General features: G+C 43.9%; 1 protein-coding gene across 2 annotated transcripts in view; it reads left to right on the top strand.

Annotated features, from left to right (window-relative positions):
* The first annotated feature begins 8,088 nt into the window (after nt 1-8,088).
* Nucleotides 8,089-20,523, top strand: part of SBNO1 (strawberry notch homolog 1) — a 50,224-nt gene continuing 37,789 nt past the window's right edge. The window contains exons 1-3 of one of the 2 annotated variants that reach the window (XM_054712591.1): nt 8,089-8,218; nt 17,257-17,388; nt 19,378-19,687. In XM_054712591.1, the coding sequence (XP_054568566.1) occupies nt 17,257-17,388; nt 19,378-19,687 (442 nt within the window). In that variant the 5' untranslated portion in view covers nt 8,089-8,218. Of the gene's footprint in view, nt 8,219-17,256; nt 17,389-19,374; nt 19,688-20,523 lie in introns of both variants that reach the window. The other variant, XM_028147102.2, reaches the window with a different exon arrangement.

The following is a 20,523-nucleotide window of genomic DNA, read 5'->3' as shown; positions in this document are numbered from 1 at the left end:
AACTCAGACACTAACATAGCAATGCATTCATTCCACAAGCATTTACTGAACACCTACCCTGTGTCAGGCCCTGTGGTAAGGACACAACGGTGAACACAGAGGCCGAGGGAGCACAGTGAGGACAGGGGTTCGTAGGGCCCTAGAGGCCATGGTGAGGACCGAGGATTTGATCCTAAGAGCAAAGGGGAAGTTGGGGGCAGGGGGAATAGTGAAGGTCATATGATAAGAGCCTGTGTTCTTGGGGCCCATTCTAGCAGTTGAGGGCTAATAAATTGGAGATGGCAAAAGTGAAAGGAGGGAGACCAATTCGGAGGCCGTCTGACAGTGGCAGGAGAAATGGACTGATCCTCAAACGAACATACTCAAGGTTGAAAATATTCACGTGATGGTAAAACTTCAAAACCAGGGAGGAGTCGCCTCGTGTCTAACCTTCGGTTCTCGTGAACTACAAGTTTGAAACAAAGATCACTTTCCTAGAATAAAACAAACAAACTGACTCCTCATTTGAAGGGCTGTAAATATATTTACGATACCAAATGCCCAATTTAATAGTTTGCAAGAATAATGTAGCCTAAGAAATAAGTAACTACTAACGTGGGGGTCAGGTGAGACAGTGAGAATCACTAACCAATAAACCACAAGGTGAAGTTGTAAGCCTGCCATGATAGGAGAGGTACAGTGGAACCAGCAAAGACAACATGGCCAGAGTCTAGACAGTGGCTTTGGACTTCAGATGCCACCTCTGAAAAATGGGAAAAACAGCCCCGTCGGTGTGGCTCAGTGGTTGGGCATCGACCTATGAACCAGGAGGTCAGGGTTAGATTCCTAGTTATGGCTCATGTCCCAGTAAGGGGCATCATTGATGTTTCTATCTCCCTCTCCCTCTCTGAAATGAATTAAAAAACATATTTTTAAAAAAATATGGAAATAACAATTTGTAAAGATTAACAGAGATAATAAAGTGCCTGGCCCTTAATGGTAATTATTAAGTATTTAAGTAATTCAATGGCAAAGTGCTTAGTTTTGCCCCCCCCCCCCCATAGATTAAAGCAAACTATTTTTTTTTAATGCACTACTGTTGAAATAGGTAGTTTACTTTATTTTGCTGTGATGGTAAAATGAATCAGGAAAGCATACCTTTAAGATTTGTCAGATAAATTAGTCAGGTACTATTAATATACTTTTAGATGCTTAACACTTTTCTGAAGAAAAATATTCATCTTAATTTCCTCTGTGGATTGAGTTATTAAGCTCTTTAACTTGAAGTTCACTGTGCCTCATTTTTAAATCAGAATCTGGGTAAGCCTTGTCCCTAAAGACCCTAGAGGGATGCTGGGAGAATAAATGATGCAATTGGGTGCAGGAACTGAAAACAAAGGGGCCCAATAAATATTTGCTGAATGAATCCTTATTTTATTCATTATCATTGCTATTGGGAGCATACTGCATTAAGGCAAATTCCTACTAAAATGCAGTGCCTTGGGATATAGAGAAAAATGTAAAACCTCAGCTTAGTTTTTTTAAAATGAGAATGCTAGTCAAACAGCATGTTCAAGTTTTTGCACGAAAGAGACACAGCAGCTGGAAATGACCAGCAGATCACTTTGCCGCATAACATGGGTCTTACTGTCCTGACAGCGAACCAAGTGTGCAAAGGACTTCGGGCAGCGACACCACCCCCACCCCCACCCACCCCCGCCTCTCTGATGGGCAGGGGTCCTGACCAGCTGTGGGACGAAGAGCTGCCCCAGAAGGTGCCAGGGCACCCGTCTCACCCCAAAGTTGGCCAGCGGGCCCGGGTCCCTGCCCTCGGCCCCGGCGGCGCAGAGCTGGCTCAGGGCGTGGGGAGGGAAGGAAGGCGCCGGCCGTGCGGTCCACCCCGACGCGCTCCGCACAATGTGGGTGACCGATCCGCGCCCTCGCCTCGGGGTCACCTCCTTTCCCAACGAGAGGGAGTCCCGAAATGGGCAAAGCCTCGCCCTCACCCATCTTTATCATGAATAACAACCATTCCCTGGAGGTGACCTGCGCTTTAATTTCCAAGGAGCTTTGACATATGGATCCCTTGCCTCTGGAGAGGCACGTCAGTTGGTGCCAACACTTAAGAGAGAGGGGAAACCGAGGTGCGGGAGGGGCTTCTGGGTGCTTCGGGGAGGGGGTAGGTTGCGGGGCATGGAAGGTTCCGCAGCGCCCCTCACCCCCACCCTCCACCCCCCACCCCCACCCCCACCCCCACCCGGTCCCCGCGCCCCGTGGGAGCAGCCCGCAGGAGGGTGCCTCCCCTCCGCCGCTCCCGCCACCCAGTCCCTCCTGCAGCGCGACCTCCCACCCCAGCCGCCCAGGCTCTGGCCATCTGGGCACATACCTCTACCCATGGTCCCGGTCTGTCACCGCCTGGGATCTCCCGGGAAACGCAGCTTTCGAAAAAAGTTACAACAACTGTAGCCAACTGCTGCACGGAGCACCGGCTGCTGCCCTGATTGGCGCCGCCGCCCGCCTCTCCCCTGGTCGCGCGCCGTGATAGGCGAACGCGGGAGGGAAAGCCCGCCCTTCTCCCCGCCTCCCTGGCTGGGGGCGGGGCGAGCGGCCGCACTTCCTACAAACGCTACCGGGACAGGTCCCCGTGGAGGAGGTGGAAGGAGGGGGGTGTTTAAATTGTACCGTCTCCCTGCGCTGATTGGCTGCGGTGGAAGGACATCCGCGTTCCCGTTGGAGGCCCCAAACTCCGCCCCCTCACGGCGCTGAAGCTCCGCCTCGGGAGGTCTAGTCACGTGATTGGAGGACCCAGCTCAGAGCGGACCATTTTTTTCTCCAACTTGACTGGAACCCGACCTTTGACCCGCGACCTCCCCTTATGACCTGGGAAGCCTAACTCCCAGCAATTTGGCATCTCCAATACCATGACCTCCTCCAGCAGTTTAATCCATTCATTCCTAGGTTCGAAAGGTTTATTGGAACAGTCCATTATTCCAGTAGTCAAAACCGCTGGCATAGCTCCTACCAACTGGGTCAGTAGGTAAACTTGGGACCTCAGAGATCCTAGCCCACCCTACCCACCCATTTCACAGAAACAGAGGACCAGAGGGAACAGGTAACTTACTTGGCCCACGGTCACCCAGCAGCTTAATTGCAGGGCCTGGATCAATCTTTGGACTGTTAGTCCACTAGATAATTACCTTAATCCCAGGGAAACAACTCTACAGTGTTCCCCACCCAGGGGAGCCACTGTGGGTGTGGTCCCGGAGAAACACAGGTGTCCTGGGTATTCTTTGCTTTGAAAGAAGGGACGGTATCCAGTCACAGCTCTTTCCTGGGGATGTAGGCAAATACAGGCACTCACTCATCCATGCTCCCTTTGGTCCCCAGGAAGATTTTAGGGACCCCACCACTGCCCAAGGAGTCTACCAGTGCACCAGGAAAGTAGGAAAGCAAAATAAAGTGAGGTATATGAAAGCACTGGGAAAAGCAGTTGCTAAGTTGCTGTATGGCGTTGGCATGTCATTTCCGCTCCTTGGCCCTCAATTTCCTCAAGCTGTCAAATGATGTTGGAGTTGGGCAAAGAGTGATCTCCAAGGTATCTTCCAGCTTCCAAAAATATACAGCGGTTTTTACTTTCTCTAAAGTTTATAAATTCAACATTTCTTGAGCTGTATACCTGGCATTGTCTGATCCCTCAAGGATAATACAGTGGCAAGTAAGACACACATCCATATTTTTTAGGGAAGAAACAAGAGGCCACTTTTTAGAAGGTAATATTACATAGTAATGCTATGAGTACAATGAAAATGGGGTAAAATGCGGGGAGAGATTGGTGAAGTGAGAGAAATTCTTTTTTTTTTTTTTTTTGAGAAATTCTTTTTGACTTGGTGGCTTTAAGTTATACCCTAACCCTGGCTCAGTTGGTAGAGTATTGTCCTGTGCATCAAAAGATTGGTGGCTGGTTCAATTTCCGGTCAGGGCACTTGCCTTGGATTGCAGCCACGATCCCCAGTAGGGGGCGTGCAGGAGGCAGGCGATCAATGATTTTAGGTATCTTAAATGCTTCTAAGGGAGAGTTTACAAAAATGAATAGCAGGGTGTCCATAAAAATATACAGTTTTTGTTGTTGTTAATCCTCACCATTTAAAAAATATATATATTTTATTGATTTTTTACAGAGAAGAAGGGAGAGGGAGAGAGAGTTAGAAACATCGATCAGCTGCCTCCTGCACACGCCCTACTGGGGATGTGCCCGCAACCAAGGTACAAGCCCTTGACCGGAATTGAACCTGGGACCCTTGAGTCCACACGCCGACACTCTATCCACTGAGCCAAACAGGTTAGGCCAATCCTCACCATTTTTAAAGTGAATACATACATAGGGTGAAAATGTCAGACAGAAACTCTCCACCTCCTTAACTCAACCCGTTGCCTGCAGGACTATCCCATGCATATGCTACCATCACCTTAGGGAAGGTAGAGATAGGGTTGGTGTAATGGTCCAAACAGATAATGACTACAAACACTTAGTTTGTGTGAATAGTTGCCAGAACATTCTGGAAATCCATATTAAGAAACAGGTGATTGTTGGGAGATGGAGAAAAGGAAAAATGGGGACTCACTAACCAAAGACTATAAAATTTCAGTTATGCCAGATGAATAAATTCCAGAGCTCCATTGTACAAGACTGTGCCTATAGATGACAATACTACATTTCTACACATAAAAATATTAAGATCTCATATTAAGTGTTATCATAATGAAAACTTTTTAAATTTTTAATTAAAAAAAAAAGAAAAGAAAAAAGAAACAGGTGAGCCCAGCCAGTGTGACTCAGTGGTTGAGTGTTGACCCATGCACCAAGTGGTTGCCAGTTTGATTCCCCATGGGGGGCCATATGGATACATGCTGGGTTTCGGCTCGATTCCCCAATAGGAGGCCTGCAGGAGGCAGCCAATCGATGTTTCTCTTTCTCTCATCAATGTTCCTATTTCTCTCTCTAAAAATCAATTAAAAAAAAAACACTATAAAAACAACAAAAAACAAAACAGGTGAAGCCCTGGCCAGGTGGTCTGATCCTCACTCACAGGCAACTTTCTCCTCCTCCAGCCTGGCAGTCTCCCTAGAGCACTCCTTGGGGCAGTTCCCTGAGACAGCTGGCAGAGCAGAAAGTAGCTTTGCAGTGCATCGCAAAGCAGGGAGGGAAGCTGAGGTTGGAGCTGAGAAACACTATCTTGGTAAGGGACGCACTGGCCTTGTTACTGTACCTTCTCCTTACTTTGCTCCAGCCCCTTTCAGGGAGTGCTGTTTCCTCTCCCAGAAATGCAGTTGCCTCTTCCCTTTGCCTAGAGAACACCTGCTTTTCAGCTCAGTTATCACTGCCTCAAGGAAGCCTTCTTGGACTTCCCTGATGAGGTCAGATGCCTTTATAACAGGCTCTGTTAGCTTCTTTGTAATATTGGCAACACTTCCGAGTTTACACTTTGTGGAATTTTTTTTATTAGTGCCCACTAGACTGTAAGGGCATTTGTCTTTTTAAAATATATATTTTTTATTGATTTTAGAAAGAAAGGGAGAGGGGGAGAGAGAGATAGAAACATCAATAAGGAGAATCATTGATCGACTGCCTCCTCCATGCCCCACACTGGGAATCGAGCTTGCAACCTGGGCACGTGTCCTGACCGGGAATTGAACCGTGACCTCCTGGTTCATAGGTCAATGCTCAACCACTGAGCCAGGCTGGTTGGGCAAGGGCATTTTATCTTTTTTCTTTTTTTAATTGATTTTTTACAGAGAGGAAGGGAGAGGGATAGTTAGAAACATCGATGAGAGAGAAACATTGATCAGCTGCCTCCTGCACACCCCCTACTGGGGATGTGCCCACAACCAAGGTACATGTCCTTGACCAGAATAGAACCTGGGACCCTTCACTCTGCAGGCCGACGCTCTATCCACTGAGCCAAACTGGTTAGGGCAAGGGCATTTATCTTAAGGGCAGGGACCATCAATGCTCCTCCCTTGATCTGTTTTTCTTAAACTTGTATCCCTAACTTCTAACATAGTAGCTGGAACAAAGTAGGGGCTCAGTAAATTAAATATTTGTTGAATGTAAAGAGAAGTATATGTGTAAATGGCCAAGGGGAAGTCAATACCATGCCTGAATAGGGATTGTCCTGAATCACCTGCTTCCAGTAGCATCTGTTCCCATCAAGACATAACTGTTTCTAGTGTTGTTATTCTGAGGTTCTCTGTATATACATGCAAGTAAAATACATTCCTATATATTCTCATAGTAGAGGTGCTTCGTTCTGTTTCAATGTAGAAAGTCCCATAGTTTAGTTAACCAAGTCCTTTCTTCAAAGACATTTAGGTTGTTTCCCATCTTTTGCTTCATTAAGCAATGCTGAGACTAATAACCTTGTGCATAACATTTGTGTACACATGTGTGGCAGCTATATTATAACTGTCCATTGAAACACCATCTTTTATATTGGTTCAAGGTAAAGAGCTTATGCAGAGATCTGGCAAGGATCTGGCATGGATGCTCAGAAAATACCTCAAAGGGTGTGAGTTTCTAGGTCAGACCTGTTTTCAGAATCTAGTACTCATCTAGTCCTTGTATACAGCAAGAGTGTAGGGGCCACTTTGAATTGTTCCAAACAAGCTCCAAAGATACTGATGTATTAACTACAATTCTTAGATTTCTTTGCTGCATTTTTCCATATTTTTTTCTCCTTTCATGTGACAGAGTTGTTAATTGTTTGTTATTACCTTCTAGGCAATAAACTAGTCTAGTGGGTAGCAGTGAACAAGACAGATATAGCCTTGTTCTTACAGAACTATATCTTTTTACCTTTATAGGTTATTTTTTAATTAAATGAAACAATGGAAGGAAAGTTTTAACAAAGCAATTAGTTGGCAATTTAAAATGTTTATTTATGTGGACACACATATATAATACACGTTTATGTATAAAAGTGTTACGTTGGAAGATTCATAATTATTTTTGCTATGGCTACCCCCCCCCCCCCCCCCTCTTGAAGAGCTCACACCTTAACCTCCAAGCATTTCAACTCCTAGGTTTCCTTTCAGCACTAGGCAAGTGCGATGCGCCGCCAGTAGGGGGCGAGAATCAACCAGGCGTGCCTATTACTAAGCAACAGAGTCAAACAGCGTTCTCAGAATGACTTTACAAAAGGGTTACCAATAAATTAATTTATTCTGTGTTAGGTCATATAATATTATTATAAGGAAGTGAGAGGTGGTAGCGACAGACCTATTCTGCAATAGTTTGTTCGGGTTATTGGGTGTGTACGCGGAAAAAAGCGGGGCTGATGGTGCTCACACTCATAATAGCATTGGATCTGCCAAAGGGCTCCCGAGTTATTTGCGGTTTCATATTGAATAAAGTGCTTTGAACGAGCAATGTATATGCGAACATTTTCTTCTAGGACTCAATATGTAATGAAGAGCTTTCCAAAGTACCAGAGAAGCCACAAGGTAACTTCCTGGGCCGAAGAAGCCACACACCAAAAGGGATCTGAAAACAGCGTCGGGCCCCTCCTAGCCCGACTTTGCAAGCAGGTGTGGGACGCATGCGCCCGGCCCACCCGCTGACCTGCTCCTGGCACACAGAGCTCAGACCTTCTTCCCGGCAGCCAGCGGGATAGAAAGGGAGGGGAAACGGAATTCTCGCGAGGTCTCTCGAGCGCCGGCGGAAGCAGTAGACACGTGACTCTCCGAAGCGGCCTTCGGCTTCCCCCTCCCCCTACTCGGAAACCCGGCCCCCTCACCCTTCGCCCACCCCGGAGCCGCGGTAATGGACCGTTTGGGTTCCGGAATTCCCTTGGATCCAACCACTGGTACCGGGTCGGCGGGAGCCGGCGGAGCCCGTGCTTGGCGGCGAAGGCCGGGGGCGGTCAAGATGGGGGGGGCAAGACATCTTCCTTCACCTAGGAGGGAGGCGGGGCGGAGAGGGGCGTCGGGGAGCGCGGTGGGGGAGGGAGGAAGTCACGTGGGGCGCGCTGCGCGCGCTGCGCCTTCTCCGTCGCCCCGCCTCCGCCCCTCCCGGCGGGGCGGGGGGATAGGGGGGAGGGGCGTCAAGATGGCGGCGGGGAGGTAGGCAGAGCCGGACGCCGCTGCTGCCGCCGCCACCGCCGCCTCCGCTCCTGTCGCCTGTGGTTCTCCAAACTCTCGCCGCCCGGGAGAAGGTGTACCGGCGTCGCATCCCGCAAGGAAAGTAAGTCCTCCCCTGAACCCTCTCCAGCTTCCACACTCGCTCTGCCGGACAGCCTCCCACTCCCACCCTCCTCAGGGGGCCGTGTGGGGCCGGGCCGGGGGGGGGGGGCGCCGCCACCTCACCCCGGTTCGGGGCCTCCCTCGCCGCCCCCTGAGCTGTTCGCCCCGGGGCCCTCGGGGGCACGGTCCCGGCGGCGGCCCCGCCGCGCTCTCTTCCTCCGCCCGTCAGCGCCGGGCCCTGCGGTCGCCGCGCGTGGGGCTGTCGGGCCCGGGGGCCTCGCTGTCCCGGGCCAGAGGCACCCCTTTGGGCGGGGAAGCAGGGTGTGCGGACGCCGGCGCTGGCTCCGCTGGGGTCGCCTCCCTTGCTGCCCCCGCTGTACACCGGGGCTGCGAGGTCCCGGACCCGTAGGAAAGTGAGCTCCGCGATCCTTCAAAAGTCCTCCCGCCCAAGGGTTGCTCCCGGTATTTTAGGGCGAGTGCGGGAGGCTACTGGGTCGCCCCTAAACCGGACCCCGCACTTGCAGTGCCTAATTTCCACGCTGTCGGGGCGGTGGGGAAGGTCCGGGACACGTGGGGACCACCTCCACGCCTCGCCCGGTCTGGAGGTTAATCTCTCTCGCAGCGATCTCGCCCGTCTCCCGGAGCATCTGTCTGTGGAGGGGAAGGGCGGTTGAGGAATTTGCTTATACTTTGAGAGAGTTTGGCGTAACTAGCACCTAAAGTTCCCCAAACCAGTGTACGCGGTGGTTTCCCAGAAGTGGTTTGGGGTCTGTTGAACCGCCGAGGAGATTGGGATGTTCCTGCGCTAGTGATTGTTTCTTTCCTGACCCAGGCACCCAGCTCCTCCCCTTTCCACCCCGGCTTTGTGCCTCTGTTTGGTTAATGTTTGCGGACCACTAACTTGATCCTCGCACAGAGAAGCTCTTTTTTTTCCCCTCCGGGCGTGCTCCGTGTACTGTGGGAGGCTTTTGTGTGTTTTTTTGGGGGGTGGGGTGGTCGTCAGTAGAGAAACGTGGGAAAAGGACGGGACGAGAAAAGCGAGAGTCGAATGAAGCTACGTTTTTTGTCCATTGAATTGCGCAGCCAATTGTAACTGCACCCGGAAGTTTGTGCTGAACACGTGTTGACGAGGGAAGGTTAAAACCTGGGTCCCCTTTGACCTTTGAAAGTGGATTATTAGCCTGTTTATGTTCAGTTAAATGTTTCATATTCTGTAGACAACCAGCATTAGAGACGGAATGGGGCTTCTCACGGGCCGGCCGGGAGGGTCGCAGACGCTGTCAAAGCCCCAGGTTGCACCAGCGCCGACAGACTGAACGCGCTTGCAGACACACTCGAACCAGTTACCAGCGCTGACGGATTCCATTTCCCCCAGTTGCTTAGGGCAGTCAGAACTGGTTTTCAGGCTGGGGGACGGGTTGTGTGTGTGTGTGTGTGTGGTCAACCTTATTGCACAAAACATAGTTTGTCCAGAGTTTTTAGGGTAAAATGCAGGATTTGCTACTAGTGCCTTGAGTGGCATATTTATTTTGCAAGCAAGGGAACATTTTATTTTCATGTTTAAAGAGGCTTTACCTGACCAGAGCCGTGACAATCCCCCCCTCCACCCCGCTTCTTTTTATCTCCCAATCTAACTTTATGCCACATGATTCTCTTCAGAATTTTAAATAAATTTTACATTAGTTGCTGGGTAAGCATTAAAAAGGGCTTGCTGTTCATTCATTCATTGAATGCTGCTATATCGGGCAATTTTACATGTTTTAAGGGCTTTGCTGAAATTACTAATTAAAAATAGGTAGTATGGGCCCTGGCCGGATAGCTCAGTCAGTTAGTGCATTGTCCCCGGTAATGCCAGTTTCAGGTTTGATCCCCAGTCAGGGCACATACAAGGATCAAACAATGAATGCCTAAGTAAGTGGAACAACAAATCGATGTTTCTCTCTCTCTCCTTCCTCCACCCCCCCCCCCATTCCTCTTCCCCTCTCTCTTTCCCCCCCATCTCTCCCTCTTCCTATCTCTCTCTCTACATTCAATCAATAAATTAAAATTAGAAAAAGAAATAGGCAGTATGGAGATTCTTTATATGCTTTTTTTTTACGTTTTAAAAAATTTTGATTTGAGAGAAATACCGACTTGTTTCACTTATTTATGCATTCATTGGTTGCCCTTGTATGTGCCCTGACTGGGGATTGAACCCACAACTGTGGCGTATCTGATCAACGCTCTAACCAACTGAGCTGCCCAGCCAGAGCTTTACATGCTTTTTAAAATGATTCACCTCAAAGACTAGCTACAGCTACATTTTGGCATTTCTTAGTCTCTAAATTGAGCTTTGATTTCAGAGCTGCCACCTGTGAAGGACATGAACACTCAGATCCGAGTAATCTGACTTTTCATGAGGCTCTGTGGGTTCCCATGCCTTGTCTGCCTAAAGTAATTTCTGGGAGGAATTGCTTTCACATTAAAAAGCAAATTAATAACCAAATTAATAACCAAAATGGTGTCATCCTAAGGTTTTTGGAATGGTCTTTGTTTTTCAGTGCTAATTGACAGATCCACTTTGTGGTTGAATTTACTAAATATTAAGGACCACCTTGGGATAGTGCTGAAACACACCCCCCTGCAACCTTTTTACTGCATACCAGAGTAAGCAATACATTTTACATTGTGACCTAGTGCATATAGACACATAGGACTGAAAAACTCGTCTTATGAAGTAATGTTTTCTAATTTTCTGTTCTGCGCTGAGATGTTTAAAAATACTGGTTATGCGGAAACCGGTTTGGCTCAGTGGATAGAGCGTCGGTCTGCGGACTGAAAGGTCCCAGGTTCGATTCCGGTCAAGGGCATGTACATTGGTTGCGGGCACATCCCCGGTGGGGCGTGTGCAGGAGGCAGCTGGTCGATGTTTCTCTCTCATCGATGTTTCTAGCTCTCTATCCCTCTCCCTTCCTCTCTGTAAAAAAATCAATAAAATATAATTAAAAAAAGAAATACACTTATAAAAAAAAAATACTGGTTATGGTGCACTGAATTGATTGTACAACCCACTGTGTTGTGGCCAGCAGTTTGAAAAATACTGGAATAAGGTTAAGAGTACAGAATCTTGGAGGTATGTGGTGTGAGACCTCCTGGGTTTGTAATTCTGCTCCACTCTGGTTTTGTTGTTATCTTCCTGCACTTCCTCTCTAGGCCTCAGTTTCTCATCTGTGACAAGGGGATAATGGGTAGCATTTACTCAGGGACTATTTTGAAGGTTAAGAGAGAAAGAAAATCCAACCATATGCTAAAAATAAAGCTAGCCATGTGAATTTGATGGTGGTGATCAAGAAAGTTGTTTCTTTTCTGCATTTGATCCCCCCTTAAAAAAAAAAAAAAATCCTCACAGGATATTTTCCCATTGAATTTTTAAAAAAAGAGAGAATGGAGGGGGGGGGGGAGAGAAGAGAGAGAGAGAAACATCAATTAGTTGCCTCCTGAACGCACTTCCACCAGGGCTGAGGATCAAGCCTGCAACCAAGGTACACGTCCTTGACCAGAACCTAACCCGGGAGTGGATGCTCTAACCACTGAGCACAGGCTAGGCCTCACCTGATTCTTAGGTTTCTTTTGTGAAGCTTTTTTTTTTTTCTCTTGTGAAGATTTTTGAAACTTTTCTTTTCTTTTTCCAGGGGGAGGAATGGAGAGAGAAACATCAATTTGTTGTTCCCTTTATTTATACATTCATTGGTTGTTTCTTATATGTGCCCTGACCAGGGATCAAACCCAAAACCTTGGCGTGTCTGGATGAGCTCTAACCAACTGAACTACCCAGCCAGGGCTTGAAACTTTGTTTATAATCTACAGATTCCTTTGTGAATCCTTTCTTCCTCTAGGTTTTGCAATGAGAACGGGGAGGAGGGCTCTTTGAGCAGTTGCTCCCTTGAGAATTAGGTGATTAAAAAAATACAAGTAATACCTTTTTAGGTAAAGAAAACTCTCTTTATTCTGACCATTTTTCTCCTTGGGTTCTTTTTTAAAAATATATTTTTATTTATTTCGGAGAGGAAGAAAGAGGGGAGAAATAGAAACATCATTAATGAGAGAATCATTGATCAGCTGCCTCCTGCACATCCGTTACTGGGAACTGAGCCCGCCACTCAGGTGTGTGCCCTTGACCGGAATCGAACCTGGGACCCTTCAGTCCACAGGCCCACGCTCTATCTATTGAGCCAAACCACCTAGGGCTCTCCTTGTATTTTTTTTTTTTTTTTAATATATCGTTGATTTTTTACAGGAAGGAAGGGAGAGGGATAGAGAGCTGGAAACATTGATGAGAGAGAAACATTGAATAGCTGCCTCCTGCACCCCCCATACTGGGTATGTGCCTGTAACCAAGGTACATGCCCTTGACCAGAACCAAACCCGGGACCCTTGAGTCTGCAGGCCGACGCTGTATCCACTGAGCCAAACCAGCCGGGTCTCTCCTTGTATTCTTAATGAACCACTTAGTAGACACTTAATAAATACTTCTTGTATTAGCTAGTTTGGCTCAGTGGATAGAGCATCTGCCTGTGGACTGAAGGGTCCTCTGTTCGATTCCCAGTCAGGGCACATGTCCGGATGGTGGGCACGGTCCTCAGTAGGGAGTGTGCAGGAGGCAGCTGATCAATGATTCTCATCGTTGATGTTTCTGTCTCTCCCTCTCCCTTCATCTCAGAAATCAATAAAAATATATTTAAAAAATGAATATTTGTTGATGGACTATATCTGCTAAATTCTAAGTGGCTTATTATCCTTAAAAAAATATTTTTAGTACTCACCCAAGGATACTTTTCCCATTGATTTTCAGAGAGAGGAAGGGAAGGGAGATAGACACATAAGTTGGTTGCCTCCCGTAGGTGCCCCGACTGGGGCTGCAGATGGAACCTGCAACCCAGGTATGTGCCTTTGACCAGGAATTGAACCTGAGACTCGTCAGTTCGTGGGCTTATGCTCTAACCACTGAAAACACTGGACAGGGCCAAATTCTTAAACTGTATGTCAGTCACACATCTGGGCTGCATGAAAGCAAAATTGAAGCTGAGTCAAAAATCAGATATGCTTAGCACTATTAAATGAGAAATAAACCTTTTTGTTATTAGTTCTGGCAAAGATAACTTGCTAAGTGATATTTTCTGTGCACACTTGAAGATATCTATCAGTGTCCGAGACTCTGATTAACTGGATACATGACACTTTTGGTAAAAAGGGAACTCGTATTTTATAGAACTAATTTGGAAATTAATTATTGGATAGGTTTCCAACAAATAATTTGTATTCTGGGAAATTAAGTGTTTCATCAGTGATATAGGAAAAAAAAGATATTTTGGACATGATACTAATGTTTATCAAAATGATAGTAGCTAATTTTTGTTTTAAGTAGTACAGCAATTCCTATTAGGCAAGTTCTATTTTATTTCTATTTGAAGATGAGGAAACTGAGTCATAGTATATTACTTGACCATATTATACTTACTAAATGGGTGATGTAGCCAGTATTTGAACCCAGATATTCTGCTTGACTCCATGGTCTTTTCAACCTCTGTTGTGTGCGGCTGCCACTGCAGACACATCCCTCGTATCTGTCATGAGCTATAAGCTATAAAGATCTGTTTTAGGTCTCAACAAGAGAAACCTTGTCCTCCTTGATAGGTTTCAGTGTTGGTATTCTCTGTGGGAACTGTATCCTTTCATTCTTCCGATTGGCTATTGTTTCCTCAGGATTCCCTTCCTGCCAAGGATGGCTCTTAGTTTCTCTCTACTACTGTGTCCTTGTTTCTTGTTTATCATTGTCGCTTTTATAGTGTACTATTTTGAACTAGGTGATTATTTTCAAATGTATTTATGATAAAAATGGAGCCATTTTATTGTCCATTGTCTGAGAGAGAATCACTGCTGTTATTAACTTTTGGGTTTGTTAGATTGCTACATGTTGCATGTCATCCGAGGTCTATGTGATCCTTAGTAGATACAATGTAACATAGTTCTCTTACACCTAACACTATTTGCATTTATATTGTATTTAGATGGTTCAAAGTGAAAATGTTTTCCCTCTCAGTAATAAATCCTACGTACTAGTATTATAAAGCGAGGGGGAGAAGATTGGACAATATAGCCTTTTAAGGGCTCTCTCAGCTGAGCACTGAAATTCCATGAGTCTGTAATAATTTCAGAATAGGAATATGATTAAATATTAAGGGGTTTGCCTAATGGAGTTAGAGAATGGCACAGATGTTCCCTCTCTATCCCTTTTCCTCCTCCTCACTGCAAAAAAGTACAAGTAGAGAATTTGTATTCAATTGGCTAAGAGAGAGTAACCCTAGATTTGTTTGTGTGTGAAATGTATATAAAATTAAAATGCCTTTTATTTTTTATTTTTATTTTTTGTTTTTTTTTGTTTTTGTCTTTTTTTCTTTTCTTTTTTTTTTTTTTCTCTCAAATGCCTTTTATTAATAGCTCCTAAGGAAAAATATCTTTTATAGGCATTGTCAATACTAGGTAACTACTCAAATCAGAGGTCTCAAATTGTGATTCCTATGAATGAATTTTGAGTAAGTCACTGAACTGCTGCCATCATTTCTTGTCTGAATATCAAGTTTCTCCCCCAAATTCTTCCCTTCCATGATATTTTTGTACTTTTAAAAAATAGGGTTTTTTTTATTGATTTCAGAGAGGAAGGGAGAGAGAGAGAAACATCAATGATGAGAGAATCATTGGTCGCTGTCTCCTGTACACCCCTACTGGGGATGTAGCTGAAACCCGGACATGTGCCCTGACCAGGAATCCACCTGTGGCCTCCTGGTTCATAGGTTGACACTCAACCACTGAGCAACACCAGCTGGGCATATTTTTGTGCTTTTAATGCTCATTGTTCAGAAAGTATATTTCAAAAAGCTCTCATTCAGTGACACTTTTCGGTGATTTTGTTTTGTTTCTTGAATTAATGACGTTTCTGTACTTTTGAGTATAAGTAGATCAGGCTTGGTGCAAAACTGATGGGGTTAAAGGGCCCTGGGACCTCCAAGGGTTCTGTGGTCTGTAGTTTAGGAGTCACTGCCTTAACCCAGTATGCTTTTGTTTCTAATGTACATAAACTATTTCCAGTAATTACTTTTAAAATATGGCATTTTGATAGTCTCAAGTTCTACTAATTTAGGTCAAGATTAGCCATAGTAAGTGGGCCCCACAGGTCCTAGGATGAGGTAATTTATGGATTGAAAATGTTTTTAAAGCATTTAAAGTACATACTTGTACAGTGCATCTTGCTGTCTAATAATCCATCCCCTTCCAATTTTAAGTGTTGAAACTTTCAGGGTTACCAACATTGACTTTTTGATCTACTCATTGAAAAGAGTATGGGCTTTGAAGATATAGATGTGAATGGGTGATCTTGACCAGGGAATTTACTAGTAAGCTTTCTGAGCCTCAGTTCATCTTGCTTAGGGTTGTGGGCTTATGATGTATATGGAGAGCCTAACACTGTCAGGCTTGTAAAAGGTACTTAGTCACTGTCAGTTCCCTTCCCTTCCCTCCTCCTTCCTGCTCAAATTGTTTTCTTTTGTAGGCTTCTTTTCCTTTTTCTGAAAAGTTTTGGGAAGTCTCTGTCCTTCCTCCCATCCTTTAAACTGAGTCTGCCCTTAGTTTCAGTTCTGGATGTCTGTAGTTTTCTACCTTATATTCATTCATGGGTTCATTAGAGCTTCTAAGTGATAACATGGTTGTGTGGCATAGATCTACCTAGGAGAAGATCGATCTGTTAAATATATTGCTTTCATCTAAAATAGTAGTTCTTACTAGTATATGTTGGACGTCATGTTTATTGCATTCTTGGCTAACACCTTTTTGTAGGACATAACGAAACATTGATGTTTAATTCTGTTGCACAGTTTGAGAACAAATGGACTAGTTGAAAATTAGTATGTTTATATAACATGAAATTAGCTTTCTGAGAAAAACAAGTACAGATTTCCCATAAGTATGTTTGTACATATAAATTAGTTCTTTCAGATAAATTAATGAGAAAAGTTAAAATTGAGAAAGTTCTGTTAAGCTTTTGTTGCATGTGGTGGTAGAATACTTTGATCTCACTCCTAAGAGTACAATTGGGAAACCCCAATCTAAAATGTACTTGCTTGCTCCTAAATAGGCATTCCCCCTTTAAGATCCATATAACTCATCTTTCAGGTCTCCTGAGCTCAACTTTTGGTTACTCTTTCTTGGCTTAACTCTAATTATCCATCAACTTGTGTTTTTTTTACTTCTTCATATTCTCCCTTCCATTTTGAGCTTTTATTTAAACCTGGTCTTAGGGATTCTTTTTCCTAAATATGTTGGAATACCATACCCGTTTCTTTATTTCCTGCTGTTGCGCACATCAGCTCTCCTGCTGCTGTAGCAGTTTCCTAAGGTGTCTCCCTGCTTCTGGTCTTAAGAAGTGCCAATGTCTTTCACGCGTCCATGGGTTTGAATACACTGTCCAGGAGATCCTTGTCCACCTGGCGATTTTCCTTGACTCTCAGCTCCTATGTCATCTTCGTAACCTCTCCCTCAGCAAAGTTCAGCATTTCCTTTGTTTTTCCCCACAGCATTTTGTGGACGTATTCTTGCTGTGATTGACATACTTTGCTGTCCTTTATATCTTAACTAGAGGCCTGATGCACGAAATTCATGCAAAAGTATGCCTTCCTTCCCCCAGCACCGACATCGGCTTCCCTCTGGCACCCGGGACCTGGGCTTCCCTCCTGCCACCAGCAGGCACCCGGGACCTGGGTTTCCCTTGCAGCCCTGGCTTCCTCAGGAAGGACATCCAGTCTGATTAGCATATTGCGCTATTATTATTATAGATTTGAATTTTTGGGGATCAGAGACTATTCCTCCTTTTTGCCTGACATGCAGCCAGTTCTTCATAAACATTGAATGAATGGATCTCGTAGAAAATGAAATTCTGGTTTATATTTAGAAGAGAGTTAATTATCATTTTACTTTTTTTATGTTAATATTTAATACTTTGTTCTAAAGATGGTGGAGCCAGGACAAGATTTACTGCTTGCTGCTTTGAGTGAGAGTGGAATTAGTCCAAATGACCTCTTTGATATTGATGGTGGAGATGCGGGGCTTGCAACTCCAACACCTACCCCTTCAGTTCACCAGGTAAGAGTCTTCCAAGCCTCTAAAAAGTAGATTTTTTTCCCTTAATTTTAATTTCTACTTATAAAAGTAGGTAATATTAAGGCTTAACTTAAACATGTATGTGAAGGTTATTTTTATGTTGAGTATTAGTCTTCATTCATGAGGTGGAAAACATTTGCAATGAAAATCAAAACATTTTTTGCTTCGTTGTGTATATAAAAGTAAGAGATGAATTGTTTATTTTCCTGGGAGAATGGTTAATTTCCTTACTAGTTGTCTCTATGTACTTTATAGGGCATTTTTCTGAGGTTTTACTATACACATTTTCTGAAAGCAAAAGTGAGATTCTGGTGTTAGTGAAATTTTGTGAAGCTGGTATGCTTGCAGAGATTGTTGCTTTTTTGGCACTAGTGATTTTACATTCCATTTGAATGTAAAGCTTAATATTTTTTGTTTTAATAAAATACATACATCTCTTGTTCTTGAAACGGAATTCACTGCGTCATTCTTTTTCTCGATGTTGTTTTCTCTCCAGTCAGTGCCACTTAGTACATTAGAACTAGGTTTGGAGACTGAAGCAGCAGTTCCTGTTAAACAAGAACCAGAGACGGTACCTACTCCAGCACTGTTAAATGTTAGGGTAAGAATTATTTAGATTTGGCATTACTACGGAAATAGTTTAGGACAGTGGTTGGCAAACTCATTAGTCAACAGAGCCAAATATCAACAGGACAACGATTGAAATTTCTTTTGAGAGCCAAATTTTTTAAACTTAAAAATTCTTCTAACGCCACTTCTTCAAAATAGACTTGCCCAGGCTGTGGTATTTTGTGGAAGAGCCACACTCAAGGGGCCAAAGAGCTGCATGTGGCTCGCGAGCCGCAGTTTGCCGACCACGGGTTTAGGATATAGTAAGGAAATAACCTTTCATACAAAACAGTTTTATCTCACTAGTTCTGATTTTTGCTACTTCTTTCCCAATATTCTGCTCTCACCTATTTTGTAAAACATTTGTTTCATTCTTATTTATTTATATTGGTCAAAAGATGATTTGGACAGAACAAATTTATTTTATTTATTGCAAATGATATAAAATTTATGAAGTAAAAGATAAACTGCATTATCCCACTGTTATCCATTTTCACTTAAGTTATTGTCTATTGGTATGTAATTTTTATGTGATTATAATTGTGCTTTAAACATAGCAGTTATTAACTTAAGCCTAATGGTATAAAATTATTGGACAAACTTTAAAATTTGGTAATGTGATAAACTTGTTGAGTTTTATTTAAAAGTGATAAGTAGTATCTGGAAGATTGTTGTTCAGGGGTCATGGAGAAATAACATAGTTTGAGGTGAAAAGGAAGTAGAAATATAACTTACATTTATAAAAGTATCTCAGTTATACTTTAGTTGCTTGTAGTCACAGACATATTGTTATCTCAAATCTTGACCTTTTTTTAAATTGGTGACACGATAACCGATTATTTGTAATGTACCTGTCTGACCATTTGTGTGACTTGGGAATTTAGAGCTCTGCTTGGTGGTTTTATCTTGTCCTAAACATTAGTAGAATCTGTGTGATAGCAAACATTGGACAGGAGTCCTGGAATCTTAGAAACCGAAAATGGTCCTCAGAGAGCTTGGGCCTCCAGAGGTGAAGAGATGTACCTAGCTGGGGCAGTGCTGAGATTATATACTCTTCTTTTCTGTTCCTTGTGTTACAAGGTTACTGTACATCACAGCTTGCTTAGGAGAGTCCCATTTTACGTTTGCTCTCCCCAACAGTTATATAAAATGTTACACTACTGTACCTTCTTTTCCTCAAAATGGTGTGTTCTAGTTGATAGTTTATTATAATCATTTAATTAAAAATGAAATGCCAGTGGTTAGGTAAGAATAACAGTCAATTTTAGGTTTTAAATGGACTACTGCGCTTATGATAGTGGCTACATTAGAGGAGACAGCATTTTTCAGTGGTGTGATGTGTATGGTTTTCTTTTCTAGCAGCAGCCTCCATCTACAACAACCTTTGTGCTGAATCAAATAAATCAACTTCCGACCTTGGGATCTACAATTGTAATGACTAAAACACCACCCGTAACAACGAATAGGCAAACCATCACTTTAACAAAGTTTATCCAGACCTCTGCAAACACACGCCCTTCGGTCTCAGTACCAGCAGTACGAAATGCCATGACCTCTGCACCTTCAAAAGACCAGGTTCAACTGAAGGACCTTCTGAAAAATAATAGTCTGAATGAACTCATGAAACTGAAGCCACCAGCTAATATCGCTCAGCCAGTTGCAACAGCAGCTAGTAAGTCTGCTTTCAGTGGTGTCAGTTGTCTGCCTTTGATACGATATATCAGTGTGTTTTTAAGGGTTTCTTGGGTCTTAAAAGAATTGGACATAAAAGAGGTAATAACTTTATGACTGTATACTTATAGTATTTACACAATTCAAGTGAAGCAAAAATTTAGAAGATTTAGCATTAAACTTTGAAATTGCCAAGTAGTTTCATTGACATCATGAGACCTTAGTTTTATATATGGTGAATAACCGGTTAATATTTTTCTCAATCCTTTAAATCAGTGCTTCTCAAACTTAATATGCTTGTGAATCACTGGGGATCTTCTTCAAAAACAGAATCAGATTCTGTAGCTCTGGTCTGGTGGGGCCCAAGATTCTGCATTTCTAAGCTTTTTGGAGGTGCTGTTGCTGGTGGTCCTTCGACCATGTTTGAGGTGAACAAGCTTTAAACTGATAGTCTGATACTTGAACTCTGACCTTTACAGTTTTATGATTTTGCCTGTCATTGGCTTCATTACTTATGGACAGTTGTGTTTTTAGTAAATTCTCCTTTAAAGTACATATATTCTCATTATAAAATAATTCACTATGTTTTCTTTGAAGAGTCAACACCTATAATAATTTAAAAAATATATATATTTATTGATTTCAGAGAGGAAGAGAGATAGACACATCAATGATGAGAGAGAATCATTGATAGGTTGCTTCCTGCATGCCCCCTACTGGGGATTGAGACCGCAACCCAGGCATGTGCCCTTGGCCGGAATCGAACCTGGGACCCTTCAGTCCACAGGCTGACGCTCTATCCACTGAGCCAAGCCGGCTAGGGCCCTATAATAATTT

The sequence above is a fragment of the Eptesicus fuscus genome, chromosome 23 (assembly GCF_027574615.1).
Source record: "Eptesicus fuscus isolate TK198812 chromosome 23, DD_ASM_mEF_20220401, whole genome shotgun sequence".
Taxonomy (NCBI): Eukaryota; Metazoa; Chordata; class Mammalia; order Chiroptera; family Vespertilionidae; genus Eptesicus; species Eptesicus fuscus.
This window is presented reverse-complemented; position numbering and strand designations above follow the sequence as displayed.